We start from the raw sequence: 19211 nt of genomic DNA, 5'->3' as shown, positions 1-19211 counted from the left end.
AGAGGAGTCTGGGAAGTGTGGTTTTAGTTTTCCCACCTTTCCATGTTGGTCAGAGGTTAGAATGGGTGATGAGTGAGCAGATCGGCAAGGCCTCCACCACCCGTCACCGCTGAGTTCTTGTTCTCTATGTTGTCTTCTTTTTTTGAGACAAGGTCTCACTCTGTCACCCAGTCTGGAGTGCAGTGGCGCAATCATGGCTCACTGCAGGCTTGACCACCTGGGCTCAAGCAATCCTCCCGCAACAGCCTGTGAGTAGCTGGGACTACAGGCATGCACCAACAAATCTGGTTAATTTTTTTTTTTTTGAGATGGAGTCTCACTCTGTCACCCAGCCTGGAGTGTAGTGGTGCGATCTCTGCTCACTGCAACCTCCAACTCCCGAGTTCAATCGATTCTCCTGCCTCAGCCTCCCAAGTAGCTGGGACTACAGGCATGCACCACCACACCCAGCTAATTTTTTGTATTTTTAGTAGAGACAGGGTTTCACCATGTTGGCCAGGCTGGTCTCGAACTCCAGACCTCAAGTGATCCATCTTGACCTCCCAAAGTGCTGGGATTACAGGCATGAGCCACCGTGCCTGGCCCCTGGTTACTTATTTTTTATTTTTAGTAGAGATGTGGTCTCGCCATGTTGCCCAGGCTGGTTTTGAACTCCTGTGCTCAAATGATCCTCCCACCTCGGTCTCCCAAAGCACTGGGATTACAGGCGCCAGCCATCGTGCCTGGCTATATTGTCTTCTTCATAGTCCTGCTCTAGACCTGAATTCCCTGCTGTGCGTAGTTCCATGCTTATCTTCTCTCTTCCACATTGGAATACAAGCTTCATGAAGGCATTTACTGCTGTTTTCCCAGTGCCTGTAACTCAGTTTTTAGAAAGTGTCTGTTGACTGACTAGTGTCAACAGCGTCGGGAGTGACACTGTTCAATTTCCTTTAATAGATAACTGTGATGACTCACAGAAGGCAAGAGAAGAGAGTGGCTGTGGGGGGGTAACAATGGGGTAGAGAGGAGTAAGCCAGTTCTAGCTGCATTTTGGAAGCAGAGCTGAGAGGACTTGCCACCAGACGGGCTGTCTGTGTGCAGAAAAGGGTAGAGCAATGAGGACTTCCCTCGGGGCCTGGAACAGCTGAGTGGATGGAGGTGCCATCCACAAGGCAGAGGGAACAGAGATGAGGGTGAGAGGAAACAAATTTATAGAGGAAAATCAGTAGTTCCATTTTGAAGACAAGAAGTTTGAGTTGCTTGTGAAAGGCCTCAGCAATTGGATCTCAGAAAGGTGAGCTGAGATCTACTACAATGTGACCCCATCTGCAAAAGAACAGGTTTTAAACCATGGGAACAGATGAAATCTAGCAGGATGGTGTGGAGTAAGAAGGGAAAAGAGTCTAGGATTGGAGTTTGATACCAGCCTGGCAAACATGGTGAAAGCCCGTCTCTACTAAAAATACAAAAACAAATCAGCCAGGTGTGGTGGCTCATGCCCGTAATCCCAGCTACTCGGGAGGCTGAGGCAGGAGAATTGCTTCAACCCGGGAGGTGGAGGTTGCAGTGAGCTGAGGTCATGCACTGCCCTCCAGCCTGGGTGACAGAGCAAGACTTCATCTCAACAAAAAAAAAAAAAAAAAAAAAAAAAAAAGAATCCAGATCAAGGTCTGAAAAACTCTATTTGGAGATATAGAGAGAGAGGAAGAGGAGGAGTTGTCAAAGAGAGGTCAAAAAAGGCTGTGGGTGGTATAAGAAGCCAAGAACAATGGAACCCTGCAAGCTGAGAGATGGGAATGTTTCCAGAAATGGGTCCTTTCATCCTTGGGGCCCTAGGACTTGGGGGGTTGGGGGCGGGGGCGCTAGCACAGTGACTCCCTGCAGAGCCAGCCCTATACTGTCAAGGGCACCCTGGTGCTCTTCCCCTCACCCTTATGTGCTCTGCCCTGGCCCCAGCCTGGGTATGTATGTACCTTTCCAGAGAGATATTTTCCAATCCCTGCATTGAGCATCATTCTACCTCACCCACCCTAGGTCACCCTGACAGCTTCTCTGGGGACACTGAACACCCTTGCTGATGTCCCAGACAGTGTGGTGCAGGGCAGAGGCCAGAAGCAGCTGACCATTTCTACCAGTGACCGGAAGCTGTTGAAGTTCATTCTTCAGCACGTGACATACACCAGCACGGGGTACCAGCACCAGAAGGTTGACATAGGTGAGAGCCTGTCCTTGGGGTGCAAAATGCTTAGGGATCCAGAAGATACCTCTGGGCCCTCTCAAAGTCTTCCTCCTTCAGGAAGCCTTCCTGTTTTTTGTGTTTTTTGTTTGTTTGTTTTGTTTTGTTTTGTTTTTTGAGACGGAGTCTCACTCTGTCACCCAGGCTGGAGTGCAGTGCTGTGATCTCTGCTCACTGCAACCTCCACCTCCCAGGTTCAAGTGATTCTCCTGCTTCAACCTCCCAAGTAGCTGGGATTACAGGCACCCGCCACCATGCCCAGCTAATTTTTGTAGTTTGAATAGAGACAGGGTTTCACCATCTTGGCCAGGCTGGTCTTGAACTCCTGACCTCGTGATGCACCTGCCTCAGCCTCCCAAAGTGCTGGGATTACAGGCGTGAGCTACTGCATCTGGCCTGCTTGCCTGCTTTTAAGATTCCTTCCCTCTTTCCTCTTTCTAACCCCAGACACAGAACTTCATAATTACTGTACCCAGTACTATCCCCACATTGCCATTGACCCCATAGAGCCACTCCAGGAGAGAACAAATCATGCTGTGCGCTTTGCACCTGGTGAGAACCATCCAGTTCTGCCCCCAGTCCTCTGCAGCTCTCAAAGCTGAAGATTTCCACTGCAGTAGAGGAGGGAGCCAGCCTGTGCCTCAGCATCTTGTCTTGGGCACTAATAGGAAAGAACTGGGAGAACTCCCCATTCCAAGGGCAGTGGCTTTGTCTCTCCCCTCCTTCCCTTCCACCAAGAAATTCTAGGGAGAACAATCCCTGCCACTCTCAGGGCAGCCTGAGTTTCTTTCTGGATGAGTTAAAAGCACCCTTTTCTCTTTCGACCAGATACATAGGATGCATTCCCAGGACACCAACAGAAAAAAATGTAACACGGTTGCAGATGATATTCATGGCCACTAGCTAAAGGCGATAGTTCTCCCTACCTTCAGATTTTCAAACATTCTTCTTCACAAGATTACCCTGTGAGGTAAAATAGGGTGGGTATTGTTATCCTGGATTAGCAGACAGAGAAAAAAATCACACAGTAAATGGCAAAGTCAAGCTTAGCCCAGACCCTGTGGTTTCAAGCCCACTCCACCCTACCACATTCTCACAGGGGAAGAAGTGTGAACTTGGGAGTCAGTCAGCACATTGCCCCAGGGACACAGCAAGGCGGGAGCCTGAATGCCAGAGACTCTGTGGGGTCCTTGATCTCATCCCAGCCAGGACTCTCCCCACCAAACCTGTACTCGCCTGTCATGGTGGCTTCCCGGGGTGGCATGGAGTTTGATCCCGACAAGATACTGCCTGTGCCATGAACTTATTTCTCCCGCCAGTGAGTCTGGAGTCCAGGTCCTCAGTGGCCAAGTTTCCAGTGGCCATCCGCCATCCTGTCATACCCAAGCTATACGACCCTGGACCAGGTAAGGCCCTTGTTCTTGGGGCTCCGTGGTGGCAACCCTGTGAAGCTATTGGTGAAATTCAGAAGGGATCACCTCTGAGATGGAGGATAATTGATCAGAATGACAGCCCTGATATGCCCCCTGACAAGCTTCATTTGGAGGAAAAAAACTCTAGGACACAATCCCCTAAAATTTATTAATTATATTTAACTTAGGCCAGGCGCGGTGGCTCTCGCTTGTAATCCCAGCACTTTGGGAGGCTGAGGCGGGCTGATCACGAGGTCAGGAGATCGAGACCACGGTGAAACCCCGTCTCTACTAAAAATACAAAAAAATTAGCCGGGCGTGGTGGTGGGCGCCTGTAGTCCCAGCTACTCGGAGAGGCTGAGGCAGGAGAATGGCGTGAACTCGGGAGGCGGAGCTTGCAGTGAGCCGAGATTGCGCCACTGCACTCCAGCCTGGGTGACAGAGCGAGACTCCGTCTCAAAAAAAAAAAAAAAAAAAAAAAATTATATTTAACTTACTATGTGGTTGTGTGCAAATTTTGGGGAAAAAAGCTAAAAAATTATAACATTTTAGTAAGTAATAATAATAAAAAGAGTGGTATTGAATCAAATTGGAAATCCTGATATAAACCCAATACATGTTGGAATTTCACTGTGTGATAAAGACAGCTTGTCTGGCCGGGCGTGGTGGCTCCTGCCTGTAATCTCAACACTTTGGGAGGCCTAGGTGGGCAGATCACCTGAGGTCAGGAGTTCAAAACTAGCCTAGCCAATATGGTGAAACCCCATCTCTACTAAAAATACACAAATTAGCTCGGCGTGGTGGCGGGCACTTGTAATCCCTGCTACTCGGGAGGCTGAGACAGGAGAATCACTTGAACCCAGGAGGTGGAGGTTTCAGTGAGCCGAGATTGCGCCACTGCACTCCAGCCTGGGCAACAGAGCAAGACTCTGTCTCAAAAAAAAAACAAAAGAGAGAGACAGCTTGTCAAATTAAAGGAGGACAAATGAACAAATTAAAAATTGGCTTTTCAAAAAATCATGTGAGATGATGGTGTAGCTATATGAAAGATAAAAAGTTGAATGCAAGTGTGATGGCCTCTGCTCCCGTAATCCAGCTCACACCTCTAATCTCAGCTACTCAGGAGGCGGAGATGGGAGGATCGCTTGAGCCTGGGAGGTGGAAGCTGCAGTGAGCCATGATCACCACTATACTCCAGCCTGTGCAACACAGCAAGACCCGTCTCAAAAAAAAAATAAACAATTGAAAAATAACTTTTAAATTAGAAGTAAAACTTGAATCTATGCCACAGTTCATACCAAGATAAATTCAAATTGATCAGATATCTAAATAAGTTTGAAAGTACTAGAAAAAAACTTGTAGTTTAAAAATTAGCTGGGTATGGTGGCATGTGCCTGTAATCCCAGCTACTGGGGAGGCTGAGGCAGGAGTATCATTTGAACTCTGGAGGTGGAGGTTGCAGTGAGCCGAGATCCCGCCACTGCACTCCAGCCTGAGCGACAGGGCAAGGGTCCGTCTCAAAAACAAAAAAACAAAAAAACTTGTAGTTTAGAAAACAATCTTAGGGTATAAGGCATGACACAAAACTCGGAGACCATAAAGAAAAAATTAAAAATATAAAATACATAAAATTTTACATATTAAAATTAGCAAATTACTTTTTTTCTTTTTGAGACAGAGTCTCGCTCTGTTGCCCAGGCTGGAGTGCAGTGGCGTGATCTCCGCTTGCTGCAAGCTCCGCCTCCCAGGCTCACACCATTCTCCTGCCTCCCAAGTAGCTGGGACTACAGGCACCCGCCACCATGCCCGGCTAATAAAATTAGCAAATTTTAATAAGTAAAGTCAAATAACGAAGGACAAATTGGGAAAAAAATCTTCAATTCACATTAAAGACAAAGGTCTAATTTTACTTAAGAGCATCTATGTATGAATCAATAAGAAAACAATAATGGAAAAATGTGCATCTCAGAAAAAATTAAATTCAATAACACTTTTAGCCATTAAAATATATGCCCACTCTCACACTGAGAAAAGTGCATATGAAAACTACTTTCACATCAAAAGGTTTTGGACAGGGCTGGAAAAACAGCATATCAACTGCGGTTAGGAATGTAAATTGGCACCTCTCAGGAGGCAATTTGTCAATTCCTATCAACATTTTAAATGTGTATATCCTTTAGGCCAGCAATTCCATTTCTAGAAATTATCCTACAGATATTTATATCTGTGTGAAATGACATTTGTCCGATTGCAGCACTGTTTGCAATGACAAAAAACAGAATGGGCCGGGCGCGGTGGCTCACCACTGTAATCCCAGCACTTTGGGAGGCTGAGGTGAGCAGATCACTTGAGGTCAGGAGTTCAATATCAGCCTGGCCAACATGGTGAAAACCCATCTCTACTAAAAATCCAGAAAATCCAAAGTCGGGAGTCCCTGCTACTTGAGAGGCTGAGGCAGGACAATCACTTGAACCTGGGAAGCAGAGGTTGCAGGTAGCCGAGATCGTGCCACTGCACTCCAGTCTGGGTGACAGAGCCAGAAACTGTCTGAAAAAAAAAAAAAAAAGGGGCAAGAGGGTGGCACAGGGGGAGGGTTCTGGAACAACTTCTGTCCAAACAACTTCTGACTTTTGTCATTCTGGGAAAGTGGCTCTGTGCACTCATCCACAAACAGGTAGGGTTGTGGCTTCCAGCATGCATTAACTCCAGCTGTCCCCATGCCATGCAGACATGGCAACTGCACAGTCAGATGCCAGTTCTCCGTTTAGTGGCTGAATCCCAAACACATCTGCAGCTCCAGTTGTGGCATCATGGGGTCTTTTCCGTAGGAAAGCTGTCCCCTCTCCAGTCTCTTATACGTCACATGCCTTAAGATGGACAATTCGGTCCAGGCCTTGCAGTCTCCAAGTAAACCTATTTCTAACCATGTCTTCCTGAGGATAGAGATCAGGTAAGCTTTTCTCTAGGAGGTGCAGATGATGGTAGAAGCAAGTCTCAAGATTTGTAGATGTTTTCTCCTCTTCCTGGGCTTCATGACCCTCCATATTGAACCCTTAGATGGGCAAAGCTCTGTGCATTTCAACTCCTAATATTAAGATGAAGGCCAGGAGCAGTGGCTCATGCCTGTAATCCCAGCACTTTAGGAGGCCAAGGCAGGCGGATCACCTGAGGTCAGGAGTTTGAGACCAGCCTGGCCAACATAGTGAAACCCCATCTCTACTAAAAATACAAAAATTAGCTGGGTGTTGGCCGGGCGCGGTGGCTCACGCTTGTAATCCCAGCACTTTGGGAGGCCGAGGCGGGCGGATCACGAGGTCAGGAGATCGAGACCATGGTGAAACCCCGTCTCTACTAAAAATACAAAAAATTAGCCGGGCGTGGTGGCAGGCGCCTGTAGTCCCAGCTACTCGGAGAGGCTGAGGCAGGAGAATGGCGTGAACCCGGGAGGCAGAGGTTGCAGTGAGCCGAGATCGTGCCACTGCACTCCAGCCTAGGGGACAGAGCGAGACTCCGTCTCAAAAAAAAAAAAAAAAAAAAATTAGCTGGGTGTGGTGGCACATGCCTATAATTCTAGCTACTTGGGAGGCTGAGGCAGGAGAATCACTTGAATCTGGGAGGCGGAGGTTGCAGTGAGCCGAGATTGCATCATTGCACTCCAGCCTGGGCAACAGAGGCAAAATTCTGTCAAAAAAATAAATAAAAAAAAAAATAAACAAACAAACAAACAAAAAACAAAAAAAACGGGACATAAGCAAAGTGCTAACAGGCAGGAGGTGTAAAATGAAGCATTCAGACAGACAGTTGGGAAATGACATAGTGGGGCCAACAGAACCAGGAAATACAACAAATTGTGTATGTTGTAAATGTCTTCATTTTCTAATGCAACTAACAAACTCTTATTAAGCACCTCCTGGGTACAAGAGGCATGAGACCCACAGACACTGACAGGTTATGGCAGAAAGAAGCCATCAGATCAAAGCAGGAAAAGACAGTGAAGCTTCCTACAGGACAGAGCGCTGACACCCACTGTTTTCTGCCCAGAGAGGAAGCTCAGAAACCTGGTTACCATTGCCACCAAGACTTTCCTCCGCCCCCACAAGCTCCTGATGATGCTCCGGAGTATTCGAGAGTATTACCCAGACTTGACAGTTATAGTGGCTGACGACAGCAAGAAGCCCCTGGAAATTAGAGACAACCACGTGGAGTATTACACGATGCCCTTTGGGAAGGTATGTCCCTCTCAGATTGGGTGGCACCTGCATTCCAGGACAAGAGGGCCCCAGGGTCAGGTTCTACCCTGGATGGGGCCGCTTCCTCAAGGGTCTTCCCAAGAAAGCAGAGTCCAGGAGTGGGAGTGGGTAAGGGCTGTCCTCCGAGTACCGTTGCTGATTCACAGAGAAATTGGTCACCCTCACTTTTCTGCATTCATGAGGTGGTTAGTCTACCTTTCCTCATTTTTTTTTTTTTTTTTTTTTTTGAGATGGAGTCTTGCTCTGTCGCTCAGGCTAGAGTGCAGTGGCATGATCTCAGCTCACTGCAACCTCCACCTCCCGGGTTCAAGCAATTCTCCTGCCTCAGCATCCCAAGTAGGTGGGACTACCAGCATGCACCACCACACCCGGCTATTTTTTGTATTTTTAGTAGAGGCGGGGTTTCACTATGTTGGGTGGGCTGGTCTCAAACTCTTAATCTTAGGTGATCCGCCTGTCTTGGCCTCCCAAAGTGCTGGGATTACAGATGTGAGCCACCATGCCCAGTCTCTCATTTCTATTTTTTTTATTTTTCATTTTTTTTTGAGATGGAGTCTTGCTCTGTCACCTAGGCTGGAGTGTAGTGGTGCAATCACAGTGATCATGGCAGCCTCAACCTTAAAGGCTCAAGTGATTCTTTCACCTCTGCCTCCCTAGTAGCTGGGACTACAGGCATGCACCATGATGCCAGGCTAATTTTTAAAATTTTTTGTAGAGATGGGGTCTCACTGTGTTGGCCAGGTTGGTCTCGAACTCCTGGGCTCAAGCGATCCTTCTACCTAGGCTTCCCAAAGTGCTGGGATTACAGGCGTGAGCCACTGTACCCCGCTCCCATCTTTCCTCATTTCTGATGTGGAAATTGATTGGGGTCCTTATAATTGACTTGAGGTCTCTGACATCCCAAAGATTCCTGACATGTAGAGAAATCTGTCATCTCCATGATTCTACCAGAGCTAGGTTCTTGGTCTCTCTCTCCTCTTTCTCTCTCTCCCTTTTTCTCCTTGACTCTCTCTCCCTCCCCACTCTCTCTCTCTCCTTCTCCCTCTCTTCTTCCCACCCTCCCTCTCTCCCCTACCTCTCTTCCTCCCCACTCTCTCTTTCTCTCTTCTTCCCACCCTCCCTTTCTCCCCCCCTCCCCCACCTCTCTCCCTCCCCACTCTCTTTCTCTCTCCCTCTCCCTCTCCTTCCCACCCTCCTTCTCTCCCCTCACCTCTCTCTTTTCCTCCCCACTCTCTCCCTCTCTTCTTCCCACCCTTCCTCTCTCTCTCCCCCCACCTCTCTCTCTCCTTGCTACTCTCTTCCTCTCTCATTTTCTTCCTCCCTCTCTCTCCCCCTTCCTTCCTCCAAGGACAAAGGAGGAAATGAATATTATACATACCAGATGTCCTTCAAACTTGACATCTTACAGGAGACAAAAGGAGAGCCATAGAAACTGTCAGGTGAAAACAGACTTCAGCCAATTTATATAGGCCACAGAGCCAAGGAATGACTTTCTAGCCTTTTTTTGTCTCAGTCTTTGATCCACGTAGTCACTGTCCCTTCCAGACTTTCTCTGAGACATGGACTTCCTTCAACCCTGTGGTTCTCAGCCTTGGTTGCACACTGGATTAGCTCCCACCAATTCTAATGGAATTTGTCTGGAGTGCATGCAGCCTGGCTGTTGGGAATTTAGAAAGCTCCCCAGGTGACTCTAATAGGTAATATGAGCAACAACTCCTTTAACCTTATTTCATCTACAGGGTTGGTTTGCTGGTAGGAACCTGGCCATATCCCAGGTCACCACCAAATACGTTCTCTGGGTGGACGATGATTTTCTCTTCAACGAGGAGACCAAGATTGAGGTGCTGGTGGATGTCCTGGAGAAAACAGAACTGGACGTGGTAAGGGACAGTTGCCAGTTTCACCCAGTCACAATCTGTAGAGATGGAGAAGAGGGGAGAAGAGCAGGAAGAAATATATAAGAGAAGAGGAAGGGGAGGGAGGGGAGGGAGAGGGGCTGGTGCAGGAGGTGAATAGGCCAGTGCAACCCAGGTGGAGAGTGCTGCACCAGCTCACGCCTCCACACTGACTTTTCTTTGAGTAAATTACACCCCCTCCCTCATTTGCGATTGTTTTCCTTTAAAATTGTGGGTTTATGCAGCATTTCTAACTCCCTCCGTTGACTAGTATGAGATTAAAGACAGCAGCATTCTGGTTCTATCACACAACATTAAAAACAGTATAAATGGTATAAAGCTTTAAAAGCACACATGGTGCTAATGACATTTTAAAAAGAATAAGAAGAAAATAATAAAAACAGCCTAGGCATGGTGGCTTACACCTGTAGTCCCAGCACTTTGGGAGGCTGAAGCAGGAGGATCACTTGAGCCCAGAAGTTCAAGACCAGCCTGGGCAGCATGGCAAAACCTCATTTGTACAAAGAAATACAAAAAATAAGCCAGGGATTGTGGTATCCACCTGTAGTCCAAGCTACTCAGGAGGCTGAGGTGGGAAGATCACCTGAGCCCAGGAGGTCGAGGATGCAGTGAGCTGAGACTATATCACTGCACTCCAGCGTGGATGACAGAGTGACACCTGTCTCAAAAAAAGAAAAGAATAAAAACATCAGAAGTAAATTCACTGTAAAAAAGAAAAAGGGGCATGGATGAGAAGGTAAGTGGTGTCGTGATCACAGTTAACTCTACTGCAAGTGGACAATCCCCAAAACACCTAGATCAGCAAAGATATCTCTTGGCAACTCTTACAGAGACCAGATCACGATAACTTAAGAGAGAAGATGTTCCAGCTCGTGTAACAACCACACTGGCAGCTGAGTTGGCTCCAGGATCATCCTGGATCAGCTTCCTTGTTGCTCCTCAATCCTTTGGTCCCTGGCTGCATGGCCAGGAGGAAGAGGGGAAGAGGAAGTGAAGGGAGAGCAGGTTTCTTTTAAGGATGTGATGTAAACGTTTCTCGCATCAGTTCTAAATCATATCCCTTCAGCCAGAAGTTTGTCACACAGTGAAACCTTGCTGCAAGGGAGGTGGGGAAATGCAATCTTTTTTTTTTCTTTAAATAATAAATGGGCTTTTGTTTTTTATTTTTATAAATTGAGGGGGCCCAGGTGCAGATAGCTTATACACATGTATTTCGTAGTGGTGAAGTCTAGGCTTTTAGTGTACCCATTACCCGCATAGCGAACATTGTACCCAACAGGTAATTTTTCAGCCCTCACCTACTCTTTTTTTTTTTTTTTTTTTCTGAGACAGAGTCTAACTCTGTCACCCAGGCTGGAGTGCAGTGGCGCAATCTTGGCTCACTGCAGCCTCCATCTCCCAGGTTCAAGCGATTCTCCCGCCTTAGCCTCCCGAGTAGCCGGGACCATAGGGACATGCCACCATGCCCGGCTGGTTTTTGTATTTTTAGTAGTGACACGGTCTCACCATGTTGGCCAGGCTGCTCTCGAACTCCTGACCTCAGGTGATCCACCCACCTCAGCCTCCCAAAGTGCTGGGATTACTGGCGTGAGCCACCACGCCTGGCCTAACCCTCGAGCACTCTTAACCTCCTACCTTTTGTATTCTCCAATGTCTATTATTCCACACCGTATGCCTGCGAGTACTCATTGTTTAGCTCCCGGAAATGCAGTCTTTAGCTGACTAGTTGACTATGTCGTAAAACTCAGAAGGGTCATTTACTAAAAGGAAGAAGGAAAGAGCGGGTGATGGGGGACAATGAGCAGACTTTACCACGTCACCCTTAGAGGATTATGATTCTTTCAGAAATAGATGTACTTGCTCATCTGTTGTGCTCAGGCTCAAACATGAAAATGCACATCTCTTCCGTGAGTGCGTGGATAGGCAGCTCCGAGAGGTAAGCGAGGAGCAGAAAATACTAGGAAGACAGCTCGAGACAAACAGCTCCCTGCAAGACATCTAACAAGTGGAAACTCCACAAATGGACCAGTGCACACAGGCTGCCTCTTACCTGTACTGCAGTACTCCTCTCCCAGTGGAAGGGAGTGAGTTACCTTCTTCTGGAAAGATAATCTTCTTTGGTCTTGGGTAAGGGTTACTCATGCCAAGAAGATTTTCTGGGGTAGGCAGGAAATAAAAGAGCCCAGGGACCCAACAGTGATATAGTGAAAGCCGTGGCCACAACAGCAAAAAGGGAGTAACTGAGGGATAATTTGAAGGATGGATAGAGAAATAACAATTCTTGTTATAACCAAGGTGCAGTCCAGCAAGTCTTCCTGGAAGAGGCAGGATGAATATTGATCTGCACTCTAACATGGATTTCTCTGCCTGCTGGCTAGGTAGGCGGCAGTGTGCTGGGAAATGTGTTCCAGTTTAAGTTGTTCCTGGAACAGAGTGAGAACGGGGCCTGCCTTCACAAGAGGACGGGATTTTTCCAACCCCTGGATGGCTTCCCCAGCTGCGTGGTGACCAGTGGCGTGGTTAACTTCTTCCTGGCCCACACGGAGCGACTTCAAAGAGTTGGCTTTGATCCCCGCCTGCAACGAGTGGCTCACTCAGGTGGGAAGGCTGAAAGAGTGAGAGAGGGAGCTGGGCTGGGAATTAGCTACAGAAGTTTGTTCTTTCCAAGGGCTGTACCCTGCTGGCTGATCATAGTCGCTTGCCCAGCAGCAGTACGTCCCTTTCCCTTTCTCCCCAGACTAGGGAGCTCTTGATCTCTCTTACCTCCCTCCTCACGTCTCTTTGACTTCTGTATCTCCTGTAGGCTGCCCTTCTTTTCTTTCCTCTTCCTTTCCCTACAGCTCTGTCTTCTTCATCCTTTCCCATGCTGCTTCATATTCTATTTTTCCAGAAATCCTTTCCTATTAACTGCTCTCTCTTTCCCTCTTACTCCATCAGCCCTGGAGTCCACAGTTCTGTCCAGTTTGAAAGCCAATCTGTGCCATTCTGCCTCTGTGCCCATATCTCTGCCTGAGAAATGAGCTTATTTATTTCCTTCCAACTCATCAGCAGGGACAGGCTCCTAGAGTTAAGGGTGTGGCTTCACGTGGGGCTGAACCTCCCCAGTGTATGAACTGTGTTCTCTCCCTGGGACTCTCCCCCACCAGACCTGGAATAGTACCCACTTTTCTGACCGCAGCTCCCACTTCCTTCTGCTCTCCCTCTCTTTGCAGAATTCTTCATTGATGGGCTAGGGACCCTACTCGTGGGGTCATGCCCAGAAGTGATTATAGGTCACCAGTCTCAGTCTCCAGTGGTGGACTCAGAGCTGGCTGCCCTAGAGAAGACCTACAAAACATACCGGTCCAACACCCTTGCCCAGGTCCAGTTCAAGCTGGCTCTCCACTACTTCAAGAACCACCTCCAATGTGCCGCATAAAGGTGTGAGGGCATAGGAGAAACACTAGGCCGGCTGGTTATGGTATCTATAGCAGGCCACCAAAAACTGGACTCCTGATAGGTGAACTTTGTACCAAACCAGCTGGTGGGTAGGGAAAAGGGAAATGGCTCAGTTACTGGGAGTACCAATCAAAGGTGAAGGGTCATTAGAAATGAACTAGTCACTGGCCAGGGCAATGGAGACTGTATTGATAGCAATGATGATTTGTTCAATGCCCTGCCTTTTTTGAAGCATTTGCATGGGCAGTATCTCACATCATCTCATCTGATCTCACACAAAGACTACATTGGTTTGTGTCCTCAGTCAAAAGAACAACTGCCTGGTCCTTGATAGTTGTTTGGTGGAGATTCTGTCACAGTCAGAAGCATCCGATCCAGCATCACTGTCATCCCTACGTTTTTATTGAGTTCTGTCTTGTAGACTCAAAAAATGTGAACAATCCAGGGTCCCTGCCTTGAGGAGGTTTGCAGCCTGGTTCAGTTCAGTCCAGTCACAGAATTAGGCAGCCGGGGTCAGAGGATCAGAGAAGGGAAGGGGTCACCAGGTCCCAGGTGGTGGAGGAAGACTCCGTGGAATGAACTTGTTAGGAGCCTGAAAGCAGACATTCAGGCATCAGAGAGGGCAGGAGGGCCCTTGGGCCATCCCACTGTCCACCAGAACAAAGGCTGCCCTGGCATCAGACTCACTCCAGACCTGTTCCAGAATGCCAAGGATTGAACTCAGAGCCCATGCCAAGGCGTGATGGTGAACAGACAGTGTGAGTGTGGTGACAAGCCACTAAGCTCCAGTGACATGAGGCCAGTTGCTGATCACTCAAAACTCATGTCATTTACAGAGTGGTTCCATCACTCTGTTGTTGGATAAGCCTCTTTCTGTTGCCTGGGGGTTGGCAGATTGCTGAGACCAGCTTGGTCATGGAGACCCTAACCCAGTGGTGCTAGAGGAATTAAAGACACACACATAGAAATATAGATTGTGGAGTGGGAAATCAGGGGACTCACAGCCTTCAGAGCTGAGAGCCCCAAACAGAGTTTGACCCACATATTTATTGACAGCAAGCCAGTGATAAGCATTGTTTCTATAGATTATAGATAAACTAAAAGTATTCCTTACGGGAAACAAAGGGATGGGCTGAAACAAAGGGATGGGCTCTGGCTAGTTATCTGCAGCAGGAACATGTCCTTAAGGCACAGATAGCTCATACTATTATTTGTGGCTTAGGAATGCTTTAAGCGGTTTTCCACCCTGGGTGGGCCAGGTGTTCCTTGCCCTCATTCCGGTAAACCCACAACCTTCAGTGTGGGCATCATGGCCATGATGAACATGTCACAGTACTGCAGAGATTTTGTTTATGGCTAGTTTTGGGGCCAGTTTATGGCCAGATTTGGGGGTCTGTTCCCAACATGTTCCCCTTTTTGTTTTCCAAAGTGATAAAAGCAAAGGCAGCTTTGTCACGGTGAGCTACTTCTCACAGGAGTCAGGATCCGCACCTGCAGACTATACAAAGACAAACAACACAGATTAAAAGCACAATCATCATTGAAATCGCAGAGCTTCCAAGTGTCTTTATCCATTTTGATTGGTTAATATCTGCTAATCTGTCTGCAGCTCCTTCAAGCACTCCAGTCCCTGGCGTTGAGGTCAAGTGTGCCCAGGATGCTTTAAATATTTGTTCGTTTAATTTTGCAATATGCAAAGACAAGTTTGTAGAGTGTCCTTCTAGATGCTTTTTTATTCTTTCCCAAATTTTGATCTTATTAACAGACATTAATAGTTTCTACAAATCCTTATGTTTAGCTTCTACAGTGGGCCATATCATTTGAGGTTGAGGTGCCGCTATACCGCCATGTTTCCAGATAATAAGAACTCTTGCTGTATTTCTTACCTTTTCTACCATCTGACTGTTTTGTTTAGACCAGCTGAACACAGTGTGGCTGTGGCATGCAGACTGAGAGGTGTAATTTAAGCTAAACATCCCCTTAGGGGACCAATCAATAATGATTCCACAGGAATCGTTGAGCAGCACCTCTGCCTGTTCTGCAATGCAATCTTCCCAAACAAGTACATTCATTATTTCTGGCCAGGTCCAATTCTATTTACAAATAGGTTTTGAGCTGCCTTTGCTTTGCCTCAATTATAGGAGCAGATTTATTATGGTAAATACTAAGAGCAGAAAGCATGTGTAACTGTGTCATACAGTGATTACATCCAGGCATTATTGCCAGCCAAGATTAATAAATATTCCCAATAAGTATAACTGTATTCTGTGTTGTTCATTGTTGAAGGAGTACTACAGCAATGGTGATCACCACTATCATATCTATCATTAAATTACTCTTTGTGACTGGTTGTCCCACTTTCCTCAGGTTTTCTTCTGCCATCTGTGACAGCTTCTTGATCTGTCCCCAGGTAGATGGCTGTGTTTGACAGCTGTTTCTCATGATAGTTGGGGTCCTCCTCAGCATCAGTCTTGACATGGCTGCAACCGGGGGATCCTCGGGATCCTCCTGGAATCTCTTCCTCGGCATCTGGCTCATGGTAAGGTTTCAGGTGTCTTGATGGCACCCAAATTGGCTGTTGATTCGGTCCTGGAGAAACACAAGCATAACTTCTACCAAGTTATTATTTTACCTATTTCCCAACTTTTTGTTATCAGATCTCTCCACCAAACCAGTTGTTCTGCTTCTGTCTTTGCAGCTGGTTTCTGTAGATGCTGTTCAGCTGCTGGCCTTTAGGCAGGCTAAAAAAATTTAAAGTCAATAATGCTAGAATCAATTGCATATGGGGTGTCCCGTAGTCCCTGTTTCTCCCCTTTTGCTTTTGCAACTGCTGTTTCAGGGAGAGATTCATTCTTTCTACTATGGCTTGTCCTTGAGAATTATATGAGATGCCAGTAATGTGTTTAATATTCCATATAGAGAAAAATGTAGCTAGAGCTTGGCTACTATAGCCTGAGGCATTATCTGTTTTAATAGAAGCTGGAATGCCCATCACCGCAAAACACTGCAAAAGGTGACGTTTAACACAGGCAGAAGACTCTCCTGATTGGCATGTAGCCCAGACAAAGTGAGAAAAGGTGTCCACACATACATGTACATAAGCTAGTCTCTCAAATGAGGGAACATGTGTGACATCCATTTGCCAAAGAGAATTAGATTCCAATCCTTGAGGATTAACTCCTCCCGCAAAAGATGAGGAATGCACCATTTGGCAAGTTGGGCATCGCTGGATAATAGCTTTAGCTTCTTTCCAGGTGATGCTGTATCTGTGTTTGAGACCAGAGGCATTAACATAGGTTAAATTGTGAAAGTGTCTAGCATTAGATATTGCATTAACAACTAGATGATCGGCCATTGGATTCCCTTCAGTTAAAGGTCCTGGAAGAAGTGTATGAGCCCTAACGTGAGTGATGTAAAAAGGATGCACTCACTCCTCACTGCTGTTTGCAATTGGGTAAATAAAGTCATCAGTTGCTCATCTGTGTGGAATCGTAGTTGAGCATTTTCAATTAATTGTGTGGAATGAACCATGTATGAAGAATCAGAAATCACATTAATAGGCATATTAAAAGCAGTCAATACCTCAATTACAGTTATAAGCTCTGCTTTTTGAGCTGAAGTATAGGGCATCTGAAGCGCTTACTTTTCAAGCCAGAGTAAGAAGCTTTACCATTACTAGACCCATCTGTGAAGACATTTTCAGCACCTTCAAGTGGTTTGAATTTAGTTATTTTAGGGAGAATCCAATTAGTTAATTTCAAAAATTGAAACAATTTTGTTTTGGGAAAATGATTATCAAGAATACCCACAAAGTCAGCTAAATGAGTTTGCCAAGTAAGACTATTTATAAAAGCTTGCTGTATTTATGCCTTCTTGAGAGGGACAATAATTTTTCCAGGACCATATCCATGTAATTTAACAATCTGAGTTCTCCCATTTCCTATCATAGTAGTGATTTGATCCAAATAAGGAGTTAGAGTCCTTGAATTAGTATGCGGAAGAAAAAGTTATTCTACAAGATCTTGCTCTTGAACAATAACACCAGTAGGTGAATGCCGAGTTGAAAAAATTAGCAAATCTAAAGTCTTTTCTGGATCTATTCTATTTATTTGAACTTTATGGACTTGCTTTTTGATTAGCTGCAGCTCTGTCTCAGCTTCTTTTGTTAATTGCCGAGGGCTAGTGAGACTAGCATCTCCTCTAAGGATAGAAAATAGGTTACTCATGGCATAGGTAGGAATGCCTAGAGCAGGTCGTATCCAGTTAATATCCCCTAGTAATTTTTGAAAGTCATTTAATGTTTTCAATTGATCCCTACATATAGTTACTTTCTGTGGCACAATGATAGTGTCATTTACTGAAGTCCCCAAGTAGGAGTAAGGAGTAGCAGTCTGACTTTTGTCAGGAGCTATAATTAAACCAGCACAAGAAATCAAATTTTGCAAGTGATCATAACATTGGAGTAATATTTCTCGAGTGGGGGCAGCACAAATTATATCGTCCATATAATGAATAATGTAACACTGTGAAAATTTTTTATGAGTAGGTTCAATTGTTTGCCCTACATAAGTCTGGCAAATTGTTGGACTGTTTAACATGCCTTGTGGCAACACTTTCCAGTGAAAATGCTTGGCAGGCTGCAGGTTGTTTACTGCAGGAATTGTAAATGCAAACCGTTCACAGTCCTGCTCAGCTAAGGGGATAGTAAAGAAACAGTCTTTTAAATCTATGACTATTAAAGGCCAATTTTTTGGAATCATAGCAGGAGAAGGCAGTCCTGGCTGCAATGTCCCCATAGGTTGTATAACTGAATTAATGGCTCTTAAATCAGTTAACGGTCTCCATTTACCTGATTTTTTCTTAATTATAAAAACCGGAAAGTTCCAAGGGGAAAATGTTGGAGCTATGTGTCCTTTTTCTAATTGTTCAGTAACTAAGTCCTCTAAAGCCTCTAGTTTCTCTTTACTTAGCGGTCATTGTTCTATCCAAATTGGCTTATCTGTTAACCATTTTAAAGGTATAGGTTCTGGAGGCTTAACAATGGCTGCCATCAAAAATGATATCCTAAACCTTGGCGGGAACTTTGTCTTTCTGCTTGAAGTGGTTCCTTAAAACCTTGCAAATTTTTTCCTAGTCCCATACCAGGGACATACCCCATTTCGTGCATCATATGTTGACTTCGAGGGCTATACAATTGCTCTGGAATTAGAACTTGTGCTCTCCATTGTTGTAACAAATCTCTTTCCCATAAATGTATAGGTACAGAAGTTATAATTGGTTGAATAGTCCCAGGTTGTCCATTGGGCCCTTCACAATGCAAAATATAACTACTTTGATATACTTCAGGGGCTTTACCAACTCCAACTATGTTAAAGTGAGTGGGTTGAATTGGCCACGTGGACAGCCAGTGCTGCAGAGAAATGATTGAAATGTCTGCTCCTTTATCTACCAAATCTTTAAATTTCTTTCCCTGAACAGTTATTTCACAGGTAGGACGTTTATCAATAATTTGATTCACCCAATAAGCTGCTTTGTCTTGTTTATTTGTGCTTCCAAATCCTCCTGTTTGTTTAATTTCACTTTTCCCCATTTCCACATATGGCACAATCAGGAGTTGTGCTATATGCTTTCCTAGCTCTGCTTTCCAGGAAAGAGAAGTAAATATAACACTTTGAATTTCCCCATTGTAATCGGAATCAATGACTCCTGTATGTACTTGCACTCCTTTTAAATTTAAACTATATCTACCTAGAAGTAATCCTATCATCCCTGCTGGCAAGCATCCACAGACCCCTGTTGGAACCTTTTGTGGAGATTCCCCAAGCATAAGGCTCACAGCATTTATGCAGCATAAATCTACTGTGGCAGTACTGGCTGTGGTGGGGGACAGACATTGTACAGGGGTGAGGGAGTGAGCTATAATATTTCCCTGTTGATCTGGGGGGTATATCCTAACAGGGAACTGCCAAGCCTCTGT

The 19211-nt window shown here is 45.9% G+C and overlaps 1 protein-coding gene across 1 annotated transcript in view; it reads left to right on the top strand.

The window, feature by feature from the left end:
• Positions 1-13214, top strand: part of B4GALNT2 (beta-1,4-N-acetyl-galactosaminyltransferase 2 (SID blood group)) — a 37843-nt gene extending 24629 nt beyond the window's left edge. Inside the window, exons 6-11 of the mRNA XM_055258713.2 lie at positions 2017-2197; positions 3538-3624; positions 7672-7859; positions 9620-9760; positions 12175-12394; positions 13009-13214. Of these exons, the coding sequence (XP_055114688.2) occupies positions 2017-2197; positions 3538-3624; positions 7672-7859; positions 9620-9760; positions 12175-12394; positions 13009-13214 (1023 nt within the window). The remainder of the gene's footprint in view (positions 1-2016; positions 2198-3537; positions 3625-7671; positions 7860-9619; positions 9761-12174; positions 12395-13008) is intronic.
• The last annotated feature ends 5997 nt before the right edge of the window (positions 13215-19211 follow it).

This window comes from Symphalangus syndactylus, chromosome 20, assembly GCF_028878055.3.
Source record: "Symphalangus syndactylus isolate Jambi chromosome 20, NHGRI_mSymSyn1-v2.1_pri, whole genome shotgun sequence".
Lineage (NCBI taxonomy): Eukaryota > Metazoa > Chordata > Mammalia > Primates > Hylobatidae > Symphalangus > Symphalangus syndactylus.
Note: the sequence above shows the minus strand (reverse complement) of the source record. Positions and strands in the feature narration are given on the sequence as shown.